At 33.6% G+C, this 20,620-nt stretch overlaps 3 protein-coding genes across 3 annotated transcripts; 1 reads left to right on the plus strand and 2 right to left on the minus strand.

The window, feature by feature from the left end:
- Positions 1-3,003: 3,003 nt before the first annotated feature.
- On the minus strand, positions 3,004-6,785 carry Non2 (upstream activation factor subunit spp27 homolog Non2). The gene is made up of 5 exons (XM_073077400.1): positions 6,626-6,785; positions 5,464-5,648; positions 4,478-4,600; positions 4,007-4,117; positions 3,004-3,284 (listed from the first exon to the last, which is right to left on the minus strand). The coding sequence occupies exons 1-5, from the start codon at positions 6,669-6,671 to the stop codon at positions 3,021-3,023; spliced, it is 729 nt and encodes a 242-aa protein (XP_072933501.1). The 5' UTR covers positions 6,672-6,785; the 3' UTR covers positions 3,004-3,020.
- Positions 6,786-6,963: 178 nt separating this feature from the next.
- Positions 6,964-16,508, plus strand: l(3)07882 (Nucleolar protein 14 homolog l(3)07882). The gene is made up of 10 exons (XM_073077389.1): positions 6,964-7,343; positions 8,691-8,884; positions 9,729-9,817; positions 10,239-10,561; positions 11,523-11,659; positions 12,075-12,190; positions 12,620-13,287; positions 14,017-15,011; positions 15,500-15,655; positions 16,246-16,508. Exons 1-10 carry the CDS (start codon positions 7,149-7,151, stop codon positions 16,334-16,336), a joined length of 2,964 nt encoding a protein of 987 aa, XP_072933490.1. The 5' UTR covers positions 6,964-7,148; the 3' UTR covers positions 16,337-16,508.
- Positions 16,509-17,185: 677 nt separating this feature from the next.
- LOC140745527 (translocator protein-like) lies at positions 17,186-20,431 on the minus strand. The gene is made up of 4 exons (XM_073077446.1): positions 20,203-20,431; positions 18,836-19,091; positions 18,451-18,545; positions 17,186-18,269 (listed from the first exon to the last, which is right to left on the minus strand). The coding sequence occupies exons 2-4, from the start codon at positions 19,068-19,070 to the stop codon at positions 18,096-18,098; spliced, it is 504 nt and encodes a 167-aa protein (XP_072933547.1). The 5' UTR covers positions 19,071-19,091; positions 20,203-20,431; the 3' UTR covers positions 17,186-18,095.
- Positions 20,432-20,620: the final 189 nt, after the last annotated feature.

A 20,620-nucleotide genomic window follows, 5' to 3' on the forward strand; every position in this document is an offset into this window, starting at 1 on the left:
TAAAATTAATCAGAGTTGTGGAAGTTGATGAAAATTGAGCTCAAAGATTCCGTTACATACATACATACATACATAGAAACAACCCAAGCTAATAAAAGCGTGTTAAAGAGTAAAGAATATAAAAAAATGTTTTAACTCAATTTAGTTCACCTTTACAACCAAAACAATACAAACCATACAACCTACCACATTCCTTACTAATTATTTTTGTACATATCCTAAATATGTACTAACTTAATGCTATTATTTTTGCAAATAGTCAGTTTTTATAGCATTAAAATTCTTATTTGATATGTTATTCAGAGAAAAATGTACGTTATTACATGACTTTTATTTATTTTTAGCAACTCCACACACACAAAGCTAGTAAACACCCAGACCCGAAACCAGACCAGAGACAAAACTGAGCGAGAACGCCTAGTTTAAAATTTAAACTTTAAATATCTCACTGTTAAACCAGAAAACAACTGCGCTGAACATACTTTTCATCTATCGTCAAAGTCGTAGAACAAAGACTAAATTCACTTTTTATCAGATTTGGATAACATATTGTCTAAATATTATTACTGCATTACAGAAAAAAATCTGTGTACTTTAGTTTTCAAATAAATCAGTCGGTATAACGACGGCTTTGAAATGCGCTCATAGTAAAATGACGTTTGTGAATAACTTGAAATGTCTGCCCTGTAAAGTTTGGTATTTGTTAAATTCGAAGGCAAAATATGTGTGAAGGTGGTGCTTCAAGAGTCCAATCAAGGAGGTTTCTACCACCTTACAAGTAAATTTATTAAAAGCTAACTATTCGCAAAAATATCTTACACTAACCACATTATATTATGTTACTCGAAACATACATATGTAAAAAAGAAACTGAACATTGCCACATTACTTCAATAACCTATTATATATCAAATGCAATTGTACAATGTACGTATATTATATTATAAAACAAAATAGGAAAAATATTTTTTAAATCAAGATTTATTATGTATTAAATAGCTCCAGTTTGCAGGTGTATGTATGTGTTACGAATATATTTTTTATGGAGAATTAATTAAACTATCATTTTATTATAATTACTTTAATGCACTGCTATGAGTCATTTAAAATCAAATATATCCATATTGTCTATGAATTATTTTTGTATATATATAATATGAATATGAAGCGTGACGTCATACTACAACGCGTAATTCAAATATCGTCTATCTCATTTGCACACACATTATCTGGAATGAGATGGAGAAACATTTGTTTTCTATATTTTTAATGTAATGAAAATAAGTTGGACTTTAAAAAAATTTTATTACTGTGACTGCTAATTTAAGTTAATCGGACGTTACCCTTGGGGACAAACGCCCATTATTAATAACCAATCTATCCAATGTTTACCTATTAAAGGTCGAAATTAGACATGAAGAAATTGTTGTATGTCGCATTTTCGTAGGCGAGATGTAAACAGATGTTGCAATATAACAACTCTACCACACTTTTTTGTATTGTAATTAAATAAAATGACAGTCCTTTATGTATATTTCAAATGTTACTTACTTCCATATTAACATTAAGGATTCGTATCACAAACATTTAATGGCAACACTTGCTACATTTTATATCGTAATTAAATTCAGTGTTGCCCTCATACATACCATCGCATTAGTATTATTATTTCAGTGAATATAATCCATCAAAAGATATCACAGCAATTTTCGTCAGCTAAAACTAAATTAATTTGAAATATTCGTGAATGATGCGTTCTAAAAAAATATTTAGAGATCAAGGGACAATGATATTTTAGTATTCCATACATTCCAAGGGAAAAATAATGAAAATTTAATTGACTTGAAAATATGAGAGAATTCACGATTTTATATCTGTTTTTATAAAGTCTACATTTAGTATTGAGTAACATTTTTTTAAAGTATAAATGAACATGTAATCCATCTAAGGTTAGCTACAGAATTGGTGTCACTGAGGACCAAGTTGGAATGCCTCTTGCCCTATTACAATATAGGGCCAATACCTATACCTAAGGTACAACAACATTTCTGAATTTCGATAGTTGTCACATTTAACAAACTAATCAAATTATTTCATGCTAATCGGCTCAAATTATGGTTCATGCATATCTTCACATTTGCCGACGAGCATCGAACAGTAGACCCTGACAGTAAAGGGACTGATGTCAGATAAGGGCATATCGAAGCTACCATATTTCCAAATCAATTGACACAACAGCTTATATAAGCATAAATGCAAATTATAAAAAATCTAATACCTACACAAGGTAAGAAGCCTGGAAAAATCCACAAATATTCCAAATCACCAATTTCAGTCATAAACACTACTCACTGAAATCTCTTAATGGATTAACTTAACCTAACTTACATCTACAGCTGAAAGGTGGGCTATACATTATGTTATATAGTTTTCATAGAAAACGTCATAAAGAATAATAATTTAAACTGTAAGTAATGCAATATTTGTATGTGATACAAGTAGGATAATATAATGGTTAATTAATGAGGCTCTGAAGATACTAGACATTTTTAATGGGCGTCAAATAATTTCAAATGTAACACGAGTCCTATCTGATGTGAATCAAAGAGTTGAAGTCTTAGTAAGTCTTAAGTGACCACATTTCACTTAACTGTAGTTAAATATGGTCGCTTAAGAACTAAGTAACATAGTAATTGGCCATAGATATGTAATAAGAGTCTAAATAGTATCGGAATACTACCTGAAGACCATCAGTAATGTTTTTATATAGAAAACTAAAAAGGATTCCTCATGAAAATTACTTTTAAATTAAACTGATTATACATGGACAGACTCTTTAGCTTCTTTGAAATTTCCAGGAAAATACATCCTCATTGTTACGAAAACAATACACAAAATCACAACGTATAATAGCTTATAGCTAAAAATACACACAAAAAAAAAACAAATAATTGGGTTTTAGATTACGAGTAATTATGAAAACCTAATTATAACATACAGCCCACCAGTTTCACATACATTTATTCATCCAAAAAGTGCGTTTTCAAGTACTTCATCATACCGAAAGTGCGGAATCGCTTCGTGCCGATCACCTTGTAAAGTGCATCATCGCAGATCGCGAACTGCTTGTTGTTGGGATCGTAGAGTTTCTTCTCCTTGATGATGGTCCACACTCGCTTCACTACTTCGTGGCGGGGCATCTCCTCCTGTCCCATCAGTTCAGCGAGCGCTGGAGATAGTTTGTAGGCGCGAGTGTAGCCGCCACCTTTGCCGCGACCTCCGGCCTTCGGAATAAAAAACATTTGTTACTTATCTTATATATAAAATTCTCGTGTCACAATGTTAGTTACCGTACTCCTCCGAAACCTTTTTTACCGATTTTCACCAAATTTTATATGCATGTTCAATAGGTGTGAGAATTGGCTACTATCTATTTTTCATACCCCTAAGTTATAAGGGTTGTTCACCCTTAACATTTTTTTATTTATATGGCAACACAACGTTTGCCGGGTCAGCTAGATAGTCAGCTAGATAAAAAAGTTACCGGGTAGCACTGCAGGAGTGCCGGCTGAAGCGAAAACTTTCGATACCTAACCTGAATAATGAAATCCTTACTAATATTATAAATCCGAAAGTAACTCTGTCTGTCTGTCTGGTTGTCTCTTCTTCACGCCCAATCCACTGAACCGATTTTAATGAAATTTTGTACAAAGATAGTCTGAGACCCGAGAAGGGACATACGATTTTTTATCCTGGAAATCCCACTGGTAATAGGGATGGCGACCTAAGATCGATTAATCGGAGAATCGATCTTTTGGACCAAAAAAATCGATATTTCGATATGCAGTATTATAATAATGTTATTACTTGTGTCGATATAACACATTAAAATAATGCAATTTATGCAATAAAAACGAAAATATACTTTTTTTGGGTTACCATATTACACGTAGGTGGGGTCCAACAGTTGATTACAAAATGATAATATTTCATATCAAGTGTATACCTTCTTAGCCTTGGGTGCTTTTTCCTTCTTCTTGACCCAGTCAGAGTCAGAATCAGCATCAGATCCCTTCTTCTTTCTGCCCTTCTTGGGAGCTGGTTTCTTTTTTTCCTCCTATAAAATTCAAACATAATTTTAATAAATTTAATTTTAAAAAATTGGTGAATTACCAATTTTTTTTTTAATAATATAGGACTAGCAGACAAGCATGCAGTCCACCTGATGGTAAGGGGCTACTGCCGCCCATAGACATCTGTAATTAACCCCATATAGGATTAGATATTACTACCTGAGGTCGGCCACAGATGCGTCACTACCCCTGAGAACTAAGCTGGAACGGCTCGGACGACCACACCCTTCAAACCAGAACACAGCAGCATCAACACTGGTGTTATCAGGCAGAAATAGGTGTGGCTGTGGTGCCGCCGGAGTCGAACCACAAAGGTTCTATCACCTTCAATAACTGAAACAAACCTCAGATTCACTATCATTGGATGCATTTTCCTCATCCTCCTCAGAGCTTTCCTTGCGAGCCTTCTTAGCGGAGGCTTTAGACGCCGGCGCTGATCGCTTTGGTGGCTTTTTCGGTTCTTCTTCCTGAAATTTATAATAATGGTGATATTTAAAACAATCTTTCAAACAAGCATTTTTTTTATAAGATAGAACTAGAAGACGAGGAGCATAGACATTTGTAATCCACCCCAGATAGGATTAGATATTCCTACCTGCGGTCGGCCACAGATGCACCGCTACCCATAAGGACAAAGATGTCCAAGCCCCGCATTAGCCACTTAACATTAGACGGACTGCAGGCAAACAAACCTGCTACCTCTATTATAAAAAATGCGGGTTTTTGAATATGTGACCTAACTGTATATGTGTGTTTGTCTTTTGTAAGACTTTCTTTATGATACCATTAGTACGAATATAGTGGGCTATAACCCTTTGAGGAGTTCCCTACAGTAGGACAGTAAGAACTTCATGATAAAGTAAATGAAGAATCTATCAGTTTTAAAAGAAATTTAAAAAGATATTTAATTGACAAATGTTTTTTCATAGTCTAGTCAACTTTCTCAACAGTAACGACTAGTACATATGATTACTTATTATTTGCTGAGTGGTATGAAATATTTTTGTCTTAACATTTAATGGTAAATACAATATTAATCTTTTAATGTCCATTGATCTATTGAATAGCCACTGACATTTTTTTTATTTTTATCTTTATTTAACATTTTATTGTTATTGACATTTTATCTTATTACAGTTTTAATAATATTGGAATTTAGTACCATAGATAAGTACTAATCTATGTTTAGTACCTACAATTCAATAATATTACTTTATAAAATGCGACTAAATTATATTTTTACGCCATTTAGCGAATATTCTCGACTAAAACACCACTAAAACACCTATACACCTTATTCTACAAATAAAGATTTTTTTGTATAATATACCTCTTCATCTTCTTCTTCCTCCTCAGCATCTCCTTCATCTTCAGAAGCCTTGTTATTCACGTAGTCCATTACGAGCTGGTCAATGACCTTCTTCTTCTTGCTAAGGTCCACCCCAAACTGCTTCTCCAACTTCTGGATGACCTTCTTCGTTGAGATCTTCGCGAGGTCTGCATTTTTCAGGATTTCTATGGATTTGGAAAATATCAAATGTTACAAGTATGATAATATTTTTAGAAAAATGGGTTAGTAATTTCGATTTTTTAGTATTAATTTTACTAGCACCAGTACTACGTGTTGCTAGAGGAAAAAATCTTGGAACGGTAGTTTTAATCTTTTTTCTTTTTCGCCGACAAATTTAAATTACATTCAATATCTTAAAATAGCAATAGTTACGCCCATTATAAAATGTACTAGTTCGCCGTGTTTTTACATTGCAATCAGGGCTTTCCAATGTGAAAGCTACTTTTACTAGGACAGCTTGATTCAAGGAGAACATTCTTGTCTGTACTTCATTTATGAAAATTATTGAATATAAGCAAAATTAGTTCATTCGAAGTAAGACAACAAATCAAAACTTAACTTGCGACAAAGTTGAAAGAAAATAAACTATCAATCGCGGGTTTGTTTTCGATCAAGTTTCCGAACGCAACGCTACATAAGGCGGCCATGGCCGATTGACCGAACATATTACAAAAATATATATTTTTTGCATTTAAACCCATTTTCGGGAAAAATGTTTCAAATAAAAGCTATTATCGTTCATTATGCGCACCTTTTCTCATCATTAAATGCTCCTACAGAGTCGCCATTTTAGCGTACCATACGTGGTGGATTGATGTAATAAGTTACGCATTGAATAAAAATAAACCACCAGTAGGCAGACATAAATAGCAATTTACAAAAGTAGGCATATATGCAAAACGATCCGCACTTTATTGCTAAACAACTTTCACTCGAAACATTTTTGTATAAACACTATACTATCAGAGATATTTCGATTTAAAGTTACGAAAAATCAGAAGTTCTATATAACATAGCTGGGAAGCCATTACGCGGCCCGCAATGCAATATGGCTTGTAGAGATTTTGTGTTCAAAATCGTCCAAAAAAGATAATACAACTTTTAAAAATATTAACTATATTCATGAGAACATTTTACTTACTTGCGATTTCCTCCACAAGTACTTCTTCATTCTTAATGTCTGCCATTTTCTTCAAACAAGTAGATTCCGCCAGAACACAAGGAAATACAGCCACACAATAATATACCTACGCGCTAGATGCTACACGGCGTCCTAACGAAAACAGCCGAAAGCGACATCGGTTACCATCGGAAGTTCGGATAGCCAATCATAAGCATAACTTTATGATGCGTGTGTTTTATGTAGGTATATGAAAATTATATAAATGAAAATAGGTAACTGAACAGTTTAAATATAAAACAGCTTTTACTATAAACAACATTTATGCATTAAGTTGACTTTATTTTGCACTCAAACTAATGCAAATCAGCTTCATTGTAAATACTAGAAGCGTGATAATAATTAAAGATGAACGTAGCTATAAGACAAATGTCAAATCCATGTGTTTATTTTGACTTGCTGTCAAAGTGAAACGTATAGTAACCTAAAAAATATTACAACGTATTTTAAAGTAACAGGTGTTTTAAATTAAAACTAAGTTAAAATGGCTAAAGTTAAGAACAAGCGGAATGCCGGCTTAGCAGATAAAGTGCAAGCGAAGAAAAGAGCGGGAGTTGACAAGAAAAAAGTAAATCCGTTCGAAGTACATATAAATAGAGAAAAATTAAAAGTTCTCGGAAAGAAATCCAAACACGACAGGGGATTGCCTGGTGTCTCCAGAGCTAAGGCCGTGCAAAAGGTAATGGTATTACTATAGCCCATACCGATTTTAACGATAACATAGTTTCCTATCGAATTTGAAATTTTCAGATGCTCTTATGATAAACAGAAGCGAGAAATTTTATTATTTAAACAACACTTGATGTCTACAAACCTAGGGTTATACTTTAATCTTATAATAGTACTAATAATAAACGCTTTCTACACTCACAACCCCACACTAGGATTCCCTGTCGTGGGTGCCATAGACACACACATAGACAAATACACAAACACCCAGACCCAGATACAGCAATCTAAATTCATTATTTAGACATCTGTCTGGCCGGGGATCGAACCCGGGACCCTTTGCGCGTCACACCGGTATGGTGGCCGCTCTGTCATGCGGGTCATCTTTCTTATAAGTCCCATAAGTTAAGTTATAAGAAAATAAAAGTTTTTCATAATCACGCCTATAATTGGCACACACGTCGGCATTGTGTTCTGTATTATAAAATATATTTGTCTTGCTTTTGACATGTTAATAATAAATAATCTGCACTATAGCACAATTATAAGTACGCCAGCTTTTTGAGAACCATGCCTCACATGGCATTTTTAGATGGCTTATTTTACTTATAGTTTTTTTGTATATTTTGTAAATAATACCTGTTTTAGTTTATAGTCTATTTTATTACTTAAAATTTCATTTATTTAGTAAATAACTATGAAAGTGTGAAAAAAATACTATATGACTAATTACAATCATGTTAAAAATAATGATAATTTAAAAAAGGGTTTATTGCTGTAATAAGAATATAACAATATTGTGGCAAGTGAGCATGCATATTTGATGCAAAAGGTCAATCTGTTATCAAATTATAATAACAGCAGTGTTAGGCGCTGCTGTGTTCCGGTTTGAAGGGTGTGGTAAGGGAGACAGACTTTTCCGAGGCGTTCCAGCTTAGTCCTCAGGGGTAGCAGCGCATCTGTGGCTGACGTCAGGAATATATAATCCTATCTGGGGTTGATTACGGATGTCCATGGGCGGCAGTAGCCACTTACCATCAGGTGGACTGCATGCTCATCTGCTACTCCTATATTATATAAAAAAAAAACAGCTTTTGTAAAGTAAGAAGATAGAAAAGGATTTTAAAAGAGATGGTGGTGCCATCAGATAATTCATCATAATTTCATTGGCACACATATGGAATTGTTTTCACCAATTCTTTCTTAGCGAAAACCTTCTAAAGCAGTGGTAGATTGTGGACACTCAAAAAGAGTGCTATATTAATCAATTTTCTACATATAAGATTTTAATTTGAATATGCAAATGTTGAATACATTAATTATATTACAAACACAAAATTTTTATTACACATTTTAGAGGAAAGAAACCTTAGGCACAGAGATGAAATTGATGAACAAAACAAATGCGTTCATTGACCGTCGTATCGGAGAGAAAAATAACCAGCTGTCAGCCGAGGACCGCATGGTCGCGAGGTTTGCAGCGGAGAGAGCAAGACAACACACTAAGAAGAATATTTATAACCTAGCTGATGATGAGATTTTGACTCATAGGTATAGTGACTTTGGATTTTTTTTTCTCATTTATATATATCCTTATCCTTACTAATATTATAAATCCGAAAGTAACTCTGTCTGTTTGTCTGGTTGTCTTTTCTTCACGCTTAAACCACTGAACCGATTTTAATGAAATTTTGTACAAAGATAGTCTGAGACCCGAGAAAGGACATAGGATAGTTTTTATCCCGGAAATTCCATGGGAACTAGGGATGGCAATCTAAGATCGATTAATCGGAGAATCGATCTTTTGGACCCAAAACATCGATTATTTTAATCGATATTAGTAAGGATTGAATCGTAAACTATGCATTTGATCAAGTGATGATCTTTAGCAAAGGTGAAGGTACAAATACACAGTTTTATGTATGTTAGTATGTTATATTATTTTCTTTTAAACGCGGGCGGAGCCGCGGGCAAAAACTAGTTTTTTTATAGAATTGAAGTAAAAAACAAGCATTTCGTCCACCTGATAAGTGGTGTCTGTTGTATTGGATATTTACAATTTACCTCAAATAAGTGTGAAAGTTTGTCATATTTCAAGCCTTATTCTAATTTAAGTGACTTCTTTTTATAATATTGAGTATGCAGTCCACATGATGTTGGTAATCCACTCCAGATAAGATTAGAGTCCTACTGGACGTTGACCAGAGATGGAAGCTGGATGGACTCCTGAGGAAGAGTTGAAACTCCTAGGACAGCACTTAATACTGCTATTATGAGGCACAAATGGGTGTCTTTGGAGTCAAAGCACAAAAGAGTTCTACCACCTTTTAATATCATCATAACATTTTATTCAATTATCTTTTTCCTTATTAAAAAATATGTGGTTTTATTACAGAGGTCAAACATTGGAGCAAATAGAAAAGTTTGATGATCCAAGGTCATCAGATGATGAAGATGAAGGGAAGAAATTTGGCGGTCTAGATAGTATGCTTCCAAACATTACTGTTTATATATATTTACACTCATTTCACTCGATGCCATATTGCCACTTTAAGAAGACAATCTTCTGTACCAGTAATAATGTTAAAATTTGATGAGTTCATAAACATAACAATTTGTAATGTGACTTTTATTTATTGTATAGTATAGTATAGTATATATTCATAGTATGGAATATATATTCATAGTATGGTATCCTGCATAGGATAATTTTTAAATAGGTCTTGAAACATTATATTTTAATAAGCTCATTGTAATAATACTAATAAATATATTGGACTACATGATAGCATAATAGAATCCCCCAGGAAACAAATAGCATAATAATTATAAAAAACATATTATATAATTATAAAAAGTTTACTCATCTCAAGCAAGAAATTAATTATTATTTTCTGTTTTTTAGATGACTTCGTATCAGAAGGCCATTTTGGCGGAGGAATGCTCTCAAAATCAGAGTCAAAAGACGGAGCGAAATCTCACAAAGATCTAATCGAGCAGCTGATCGCAGAGTCCAAGAAGAGAAAAGCAGAGAAGCAGAAGGAGAAAGAACAGACGTTAGACTTAACAGAGAAGTTGGATAGTGAGTGGAAAGATCTGCAACCGGTTGTGTTTAAGAAGCAGAGGGTGGAAGAAGAATCGTTGATAGACAAACTTCTGGCTAGAGAAGAGAAAGGACAGGACTATGATAAGATGATGAGGGAGCTACGGTTTGAGAAAAGAGGCACAGTAAGTTTGTGTTTATTTGGTTGATGTAGCAAAAATGTAGCAAAAAAGTAAAAGGATGGGCATATTCTAAGACTTAGAATTTAACAGCATTCATTACTTATAATCTAAGTAATTAATGCGAGCATGCAGTCCACCTGATTGTAAGTGGCTACTGCCGCCCATGGACATGTGTAATTAACCCCAGATTGGATTGGATATTCCTACCTGAGGTTGGCCACAGATGCGCCACTACCCCTGAGGTCTAAGCTGGAACGACTCGGAAAAGTCTGTCTCCCTTACCAAACCGGAACACAGCAGCGCCTAACACTGCTGTTATTAGGTAGAAATAGGTGTGACGGTGGTACCGCCGGAGTCGAACCACAAAGGGTTCTACCACCTTCAATAATAAGGTAATGCATCTGTGACCAACTATAAATGTGCTATAAATGTGGTATTATCTGGGGTTGTTACATACGTTGATATGTGAGTACATACGTCCATGGGTAGCAGTAGCCACTTAACATGTTTGGTATATAAATAAACAAACTTAAATTAAATAAAATTAAATTAAATTTAAATTTAAAGGTAAATTTGAAGGTGGTAGAACCCTTTGTGGTTGGACTTCGGCGGCACCACCGCCACACCTATTTCTACCTAATCACAGCAGTGTTAGGGTGTGGTAAGGGAGACAGACTTTTCCGAGGCGTTCCAGCTTAGTCTTCAGGGGTAGCGGCATCAGTGGCCGACCTCAGGTAGGAATATCTAATCCTATCTGGGGTTGATTAAAGATGTCCATGGGCGACAGTAGCCACTTACCATCAGGTGGACTGCATGTTCGTCTGCTACTCTTATATTATAAAAAATAAAAAAAAACAAACAAATTCCACCACTACAAAATATAATACTAAGTATGTTTGTTGTAAAATACAACTTCAAAAATTTGTAGCTGCAGAAAGTTATTATTATATCATTTTGTCATCAGCCCTCAGATGGTCTGAAGAACACAGAGAAGCAACGTGAAGAAGATAGGAAGAAGTTGGAAGAACTGGAGAAGCAGCTGCAACAGCGGATGTTGCCTGACAATGATGTAGCTACAGTCGTACAGCCTAAGAAACACAGGTAAGAAGATTTTTATATACTTAACATATATGTCATTAAAGAAATTTGAGGATCTTTTGTTGATAAAATTTAAGATTGTCAATCAAACAAAAAAATGTTGATAAACAAAAAAAAAGTTACTAAATAATTTGTGGTGAAATTCTCCCAATAATAAAAATTCGACCGTAACTCTTAAGTTTTCTATTTTTTTTCTCAATGTCTGTAAATCATCAATTTTTATGAAACGAAACAAAATAGTTCTTTGGGTAACAAAAATGTAAAGTTGCTTAACTGTTTTTTTAGCTTATTTATGTATTGATATGTCAATCCTAGTTTGTCCCTTTGCGAAGCACAAAAAGAAAGATTCTTTGGTATAAGGCTTTGGTATAATCTTCTTACTTATACTTCAGTAATATGACAAATCTGTTATGAACAGGTCAGCTGACGACTTAGACGACAATTTCGAACTGGACAATGACCAGGAGTTCATGTTGGCGTACGACAAGGATGGGAAACCATTAGTCCCGGACCATATATTAAAGGATTACTCTGGTAGGTTCATTAGAAAAAGTCTAATTCGAATTTTCCTGTATAATATGTTGAAGGCGGTTCCTCCCTCTAGTCTGTAGGCACCACCGCCACACTTATTTCTTTTGAATAACATCATTGTTAAACGATTCTATTTTAGTGTTCCTATGGCTCTATTTTCATCTGTCTCAGAGCCATAGGCCATAGTCCATAACGCTGGCTGAGTGCGAATTGGTAGAGTTTACACACATTTGATTTTTTAACAGCTTTCAGATAATATGTAGTGTGTAACTTTGAAAAATCAGAAGCCTGGGATTCAAACCTTGGACTCTCCGATTGAGAAGCCAGTTCTCAATCACTTTTACATTGCTTATTGTAACTCAATATTATATTTTTGTTTGTCCATTGATCAGTCAATTTTTTTAATTATATGTTATTAATGTATTGTTGCAGTACCCAATAGCAAAAAACAGTTTAACGATGGAATATCAGACACGTCATCAGAAGATGGTGATGATGAAGATGAAGATGATGAAGAAAACGAGGAAAGTGATGGAGAATCTGGAGAAGATATTGAAGATAAAACAAGTGAACCAAATAGTGAGGCCAATGATACAGATAATGATAGTGAAGATAGTAATAAGAAAGATACAAAAATAAAAAAGGGAAAAGATAATATACAAAAAGATATTAAAAGTAGTAGAGAAAATAAGAAAGATAAGGAATCTTCAAATGATAGTGACGATGATAGCTCTAATGAGTCATCAGATAAAGACACAGTTAAACAAACTGATAGTAAACAAAAAGCTGATACGAAAGTAACAAACAATGATGATAAAGACAGTTCAGAGGAAGAAAGTGATGATAATAATGATAAATCAAAAGTTAACGGTATTTTAAGTAAAACAAACACAAATACAGAAGCAGCTGATCTTGAAAATATGGATGATAGTGAAAACTCTGATGAAGAATCAAGTGATGATAATGATGATAAATCTGATGTCAAAGATGATTTTAAAGATTTAAGAGAATCCGAACCAGAGTCAGATGAAGGAGAGGATAGCACAGAGGACATTAAATCGTTCTTTAATTTGAAAACAGAAGAAGGCGATAATTTAAAGGTAAAAAAGTAAATGTTTTAATAGATTTTCTTTTGTAAGTCTTATTTCAGTTCCTTCACACCTGTAAGTAGAACTGTGTTATAGCTGTGCCATGCAAAAGGTTCCAGATTCGATCCCTGGCTAGGCAAATGTCTGATGATGAAAGATGAAATATAAAGAAGCGTTCCAACTCAGTCTTCAACAATAACTACACATAAAGACTAATGGAATTCCTATTCTTTAAGTTCTATAGCCTAGAAGGTCGGTAATGCGTATAATGTATATGCCGGCATTCGTCTAGTAAAAGTAAAAGAGCTGGCAGTCCACCTTACGGTGAGTAGTCCATATAGAAATATCTGAAGCCCATCACAGATGCGTTGCTGAGAAATAAGATTTTTTATAATATAAGAGTAGCAGACGAGCAAGCAGTCCACCTGATGGTAAGTGCACATCTGTAATCAACCCCAGATAGGATAAGATATTCCTACTTGAGGTCGGCCACAGATGCGCTGTTACCTGAGGACTAAGCTGGAACGCCTCGGAAAAGTATGTCTCCCTTACCACACCCTTCAAAACAGAACACAGCAGCGCTAACACTGCTGTTATGAGGCAGAAATGGTCATCATATCCGCACACCGAAATGCAGGGCTGTTTTAAATATAAGTGTAGCGGTAGCATTTCTACATCAAATTGCATATTCTTTTGCTATGTGACAAATAAAATCTACAGGTTATGTTTTATTTGTTTCAGAAATTGTTAGAAGGCAAGTCGCCATCACAACAATCGACAGCTCTACAAAAACTCATCAAAAGTTACGATCCAAGCTTGTCGCAAAACAACAAAGACTTACTGAGCAGACTCTTCGCGCATTTACTACAATATGTCAACGATATATTTAGCAATTTAGATTCTGAGGCAGATGTCATTAAATCTTTTCTTATTTTCGATAAAATAGTACCACATTTCTATGACCTAGTTCACCTAAATAAGGTCTCAACTAAGAAGTATATTAATGAATTATTAAAAGAAAAACATGATGCTTACAAACGGCGTCCCAAATTAGTCCCGAATTTAGACACTTTAGTCTTTTTTAAACTGATCTCATTGTTGTATCCCACTTCGGATTTCCGACATCCGGTGACCACGCCCACTTTTGTGTTCATGTCAGAGATTTTGACTTTGTCGCGTTTTAGCGATCGATACGCCATCTCCAGAGGGTTGTTGGTAACAGCCCTTATTTTGGAATACACAGTACTATCAAAGCGCTTTGTGCCGCCCGCTGTAAACTTTCTAAGGGGTGTCATTTACTTATGTGCGAATACTAGTATTTTAAACCCTATTCAAGTAGTGCCACCCTTTAAATTACATAAAGATATGAAGATCTTAAATATCGATAACGATTGTTCAAAGTTAGTAGTTGAAAACAAAATGCTAGCTAAGGATTTAGTGTGCAAAGAAATTGATGACGACTTCAAAATTCGTTGTTTATTAACATCTACATTAATGTTGAAAGAGTTTTTCGACAATTATACAGATATTGAGGCACAGGCGGCCATATTTGAACCTCACATACATTTATTAGGCAGGGTTGATTTGGATTTGTATCCAAGTAAAGTTAGGGATAAGGTTTCGGAGGTACTGAAGTATATGAAGCAATGTTTGGAGATGAAGACGTATACGCCGATGGCGAGGGAGAAAGTGAGGCCTAAAGCCTTAAGGCTCTATGAACCGGATATACAGGAAGTGTAAGTATTTTGGATGTTGAAGTTGTAGACGAACTAATTAAATGGTATAAATATGTCTAAGATCCAATGTGTACTTTTAAATACCCGTTTTAATACTCAATTCTGCCTACTAAAGATTGAAATTTCTGGTATAAAGCGATTGTAAAGTATGGATATTTTGTAGGCAAAACATTGGATAGACTGATTATAAATAACGACCGTTACTCAGTCAAATGTTGAGTTGAAACGTTAGTTGACATAAAGTAATATAAACTTAGGTGTCTGTTAAAATATAAAGTATTTTTTGGGTTTACATTACACAAGTCAGTTTGGATGGTTTTTAGGACGTATGGAAAGTCAACAATTTGGTATAAAAACTGATTAACTTGTGTAACCATATTATAAAGTTTGTAACGACTTTCATTGTTGATGAGACTGACTTAATGTATAACCCATACTGTTGACAATTTGCAATGGATATTTATAATAATTAAATACTAAATCTACAGATTCACGGGCAGCAAGACCGCCAAACTCTCAAAGGAGAGTGCTGAAAGGGCCCGTCTACAGGGCAAGTATAAGAAGGAGATGAAGGGAGCGCTAAGGGAGATCAGACGGGACAAGGCTTACATCGCATCCGTTAAGATTAAGCAGAAGATACAGAGGTAAGATCTCAAAAAAATTTGTATACTTGGTTGTAACTTCGTCCCACTGCTGGGTATAGGTCTCTTGATCTCTTCCCATATCTGGGGGAAGCCCCAAGCGAGGATAATTTTGGTTCAATGCTGGTTCTAATCATGTCTAAAATTTTTCTTTTTTGTTTTATACAACTTTTACATATTGACCGAATACAAGCGAATAGGCGCGAATACGAGTGTGTAACTTATTTGGGTGAATTCATTACTCGCGAACAATACTCGGGCGACTTTCACGCAGTGTTGGTGTTGGTTTGAATCAAACGATTACGCAGTCATAACAGCGAATTGCAATTATATATGTTCATAAATAGACGAATATATAGAGCCTTTTTATAGTCATATTCGTGCTTGTTCGGCAAATCATTCGGCAGATGCTTCGCTGTAAATCTTGCAACATATGGTAAATTGTTTATTCGATCAATAATGTCGAATTTAACAAATATAGCGCCTCCAGCGTTTAAATCGAATTATAATACAACTATTGTCTCAACAAAACGAATAGGACTTTCAAAAGTTTATTGACACAGCAAGATTAAAATATGAATTTCTCATTCCAGTGACACCATTCGCAAAGAAAAAGTGAAACAGATATACAAGGAGGCGTCCATACAACAAGGGGAGTTGAATAAATTGAAACGCATGAAATAATTCCAATAATTAAATTTATTTGTGCTGTAAATAAATTAATAAGATACACAGAAGTTTTTTTTTAAATTTAAACTAGCACCGAATAAGAGTTATACTCAAGATAAATGCATAAATAATACAATTACAAGCATAATAAATAATAATTGATTTTTTGTACTATAAAGTTAGGTTAGGTTAGGTTAGTACTTCGTAATAATCTGCTATATGGCTATACCAGCGCCAAACTGCAAGTCCGCTTTAAAGTTGTTCCGAGCAGGTGTAGTCATACAATTTGCTATGGCGACGCCATTCATTTCTATATTCCGGGTGGACTAGCAGTTTTGCGCGGACTACCAATGTGTATGATGGCATATATTTTAAACCGTGCAGTATGTACCATACTCTCTTACATACATACAAAATAAAATATAGACCATTATACATACAACCACCTATAACTTTAAAAAGAAAATCGATTCAATTCATTTTTATTTTTGTAATCTAGATTACCGCAAAGTAACACCCGATACTATCAACTATCTTTGAACTATAATAAAACGTATATATTACATAAGATAACAGATTATTTATTGAAGTCTTACTATATTTTATCGTGTTTAGTGCTTTACACAAAACGAGAAACTATGACAGAAAACTATGTCCTTAAGTTGCCAGGTAGAAATATAGGTATTCTTAAAAAAATACAATTACAATACAATTGACATTTCAGAGTGTACTATAATAGACTCATATACATACTTTTAATTGTAAAAAATAGATGCTAAGTAGTTAATTTCTAATACCCATTAAATATGAAGGAAAAGAGAAATACTATTTGGCTTAAAAATAAATACATCTTTGAATATATGTGTATTGTACTATAATTATTAAATATACAGAAGCATTAATATGAGCATAATATGATATTCAACATATATTATGAGGCAATTATCTTAGATTATAAAGAATTAAGATAAAATGTATGCCACATAAAGGTATAAACAAAGGTGATTATAATGATATTTAGGATACCGATAACTATATGTTTTTGTAAATCACCAACTAGGTGATGGCTATTAAATTGAAAAATATATTAATAATACATTTTTATAGCTTTAGTCACTTAAAAAATGCCTTTGGCACAAATATTATATAATGCTATACATCACTATAAACACATTGTTACACATAATAAGAAAAATATAAAAGTTAATGCCAATCAATACTTGATCTAGTATATAAATCTATTAACTTTCAAGTTGTCTAATAGTAAAATAAAAGTAAGAAAGATAAAACTTTATTCCTAAACTATACAAATTCGAAAATAAGTGTCTATAAGATTTGAAAGAGGTTTGTTCAGAACAATATTAAATTCATGTACCTATATAAATATCTAGTTGATTGAAGCTCACAACTTTTGATATGATTTTAATTAAAGTACAAAAACTTGCAGTAATATTATTTTTACTTTCTTTTTCCTACAAATTGTTATACTTCTACATAATCACTAATCATTCTATACTATTGTAATATATTAGAAACATAGGAAAAAGATAAAACTATACAAAAAATACACTTAGGCACACTTAAAAATAAAGTATATTTTGCATTTTGATTTTCATGCACCTATACATAAATGAAAAATGTGAAAAATAATCATCTATTTCTTTCTATTGATTAACAAAATTTAAACATACCTATTGTTATTATATTTCAAACAAGAATAAAATTTCTCTTACATAACAAAAACACTATGATATATACTGAAGTATTAATCAATTTAATCTGTCTTATCATCCTTATTGAGGTCCCAGATAGCATGGTTGAGGCAGGTAGCGAATGCTAACCAGCAGAGGTACGGAGTCATGAAGTAAACTGTGTCGGGGTTGACTTTGTAGAAGCTAATGGCACAGGCGGTTGCGGCTACATCCAGGGCTAGCATGTGGATTAGCGCCTGGAAGAAAGATGGGTTTATGTGGTAAAAGTTTTTGTTGATACTGATGATATCACAAAGACATGGTGAGAGAATCTTCTGTAGTTTGACTTTAGAGGCACCACAACATCTATTATTTATTATTTTTCTGAATATTCCAATTTGTTTTATTAACATAAAAAGCAAAGAAACCAGTACTTACCAAGCCAATCTTATGCATTTTGAAAAACACAGGTGTCCAAGTCCAATTGATAACCAATTGACCTCCATAGAGGGCTAATGGTAATACAGATTTTTCTGAAAAACATGTAAAATTTCTATAAGAAATTATTAAAATAAGAAATTTACTCGTACAAAACTGCATTTGTAGAACAGAACTTTTGTGCTCTTTTGCCAATAAAATGTATGGGAAATGCTCATACTAATAAGATATTTTCAAAGAATTACACCTTATTATATTTGTTATATTTTATTCATTAAAACCTTTTTTTTTTTGTTATAAACCCTTCAGTTTATAGCTATGTGGTAAACCTATTGTTTATGTAATAACAAAAAATACCTAGTAGTAAACTTTTTTAAAATCATACCTGTAAAACCTCCACACTCCTCATACACCATGTAAGAGGCGTACCCCATACCAGTGTAGAGGGCAGTCCAGGCAGGCCCAAACACCCAGTTGGGTGGGTTCCAGCTCGGCCGCTTGATGGTCTCGTACCAGGCCTTACCGTCGGCCTTCTTGACCTGCCCCGCCATCGTTAGGGCTCCGCCCCATCCACCGACATTTGGTAGGACCATCGCACCAATTAGATTCCAGTTTGGCATTTTGGTTTATTTTACTTAAACCTTAAAAAATATAGGGGGGGATTACGGTTCTTACGGCGCCAAGATTTGAATGCGGATCCGTATAGATTTCGATGAGACAAGACGAAAAGTAAGAATAAAATTTTTTGATATCTCGCTTAGTTTTCGAGATATCGACACTCAAAAATTATTCGAAAATTTCGATTTTTTGCGTTTTAAAAGTGAAATTGCCGAGGAACGGCGCGGCGGAAACGGGTGCGACTGGTATCTCCGGATAGGGGAAGACGTGCAGAATACGGTAGAAGAAAAATGAAGAGAATTTGTTAAGAAACGGCAGAGGAAAATGAGAAAAACCAAAAATTGATTTTTGAAAAACGGAGAAAATTATATTTTAAAAATTTAGGAAACGGAGAGAAACGGAAGTAGTATGTGCGAAAAGGTATCGTTGAGACGAGTACGATGGTATATAATAATTAGAAATCGGGCAAGGGACAACGAAGTTAGAGGTGATTGAAATTTGAGTTGGTATTGGTTAGGTTAGGTTAGGTTAGGTTTTAGGTTAGGTTAGGTTAGGTTAGGTTAGGTTAGGTTTTTTTTATTATTATTATTATTATCATAATAATAGTGATAATCATAATAAAGGATAAAATATATCTTCAAAAAATTTTTTCAATAAAATTCCAACATTTTTAATAATGTATTTATTAATATCTTGAAAACTAAGCAAGATATCGAAAAAAAATATTCTTTGTTTTCGTTTTCTTTTCCAAAAATCTATCGAAATACATCATTAAAAGAATATTTTTTTTTTTATTTTTCGATTTTTAAATATCGATATCTCGAAAACTAAGCGAGATATCAAAAAAAATTATTCTTACTTTTCGTCTTGTCTCGTCGAGATCTATAAGGATCCGCATTCAAATTTTGGCGCCGTAAGAATCGTAATCGTGCCAAATATAGGATAATTAATAGCAATGTCGCGAAAAAAGGTGTGGCGGAAAAGAATGAAGTCAAGGCCGTGAATAGAAATATTAAAAAAAAATGAATTACATATATTCCATTCAGTATAATGTTATAATTTGTACTACTGGCAAAATTATTTTTTATACAATAATGCTTTGGAGCCCTACTGCCTATCTACGTCTTCACTCACCTGTATTTAGCACTTGAGTACTGCAATTAAACTGAATATATACGTTGTTTCAGTAATAAGGAGGGGCTAAGAACTCAATTTTTAATCACTGAACATATTTTTCAACGTATCTGTATAATAATCATTAGCGGCAGTTTACACAATAATTTATTTACATTTCACAATTCGAACTTTATTTCGATCCTATATTGATACTGATAATATTGATAACAGATAATGCTAGTTTGACATTGACAGTTGACAATTTGATTCTTCGTAGTTTTCCATTTCGTTTCACGTAATAAATTATCATTACACGTTTTATTAACAAAATAGTTTGTTATATTTTACAATCTTTTGATATATTTTGGATAAACTAGGTTAAAAAAAAAGTGTTTTCCAAAATAAAATATCTACAAAATCAAAAGTTCTTAGCACG

This window comes from Epargyreus clarus, unplaced genomic scaffold (genome assembly GCF_041222505.1).
Source record: "Epargyreus clarus isolate Ecla_fem2 unplaced genomic scaffold, WU_Ecla_fem_2.2 ptg000002l, whole genome shotgun sequence".
NCBI classification, from domain to species: Eukaryota; Metazoa; Arthropoda; class Insecta; order Lepidoptera; family Hesperiidae; genus Epargyreus; species Epargyreus clarus.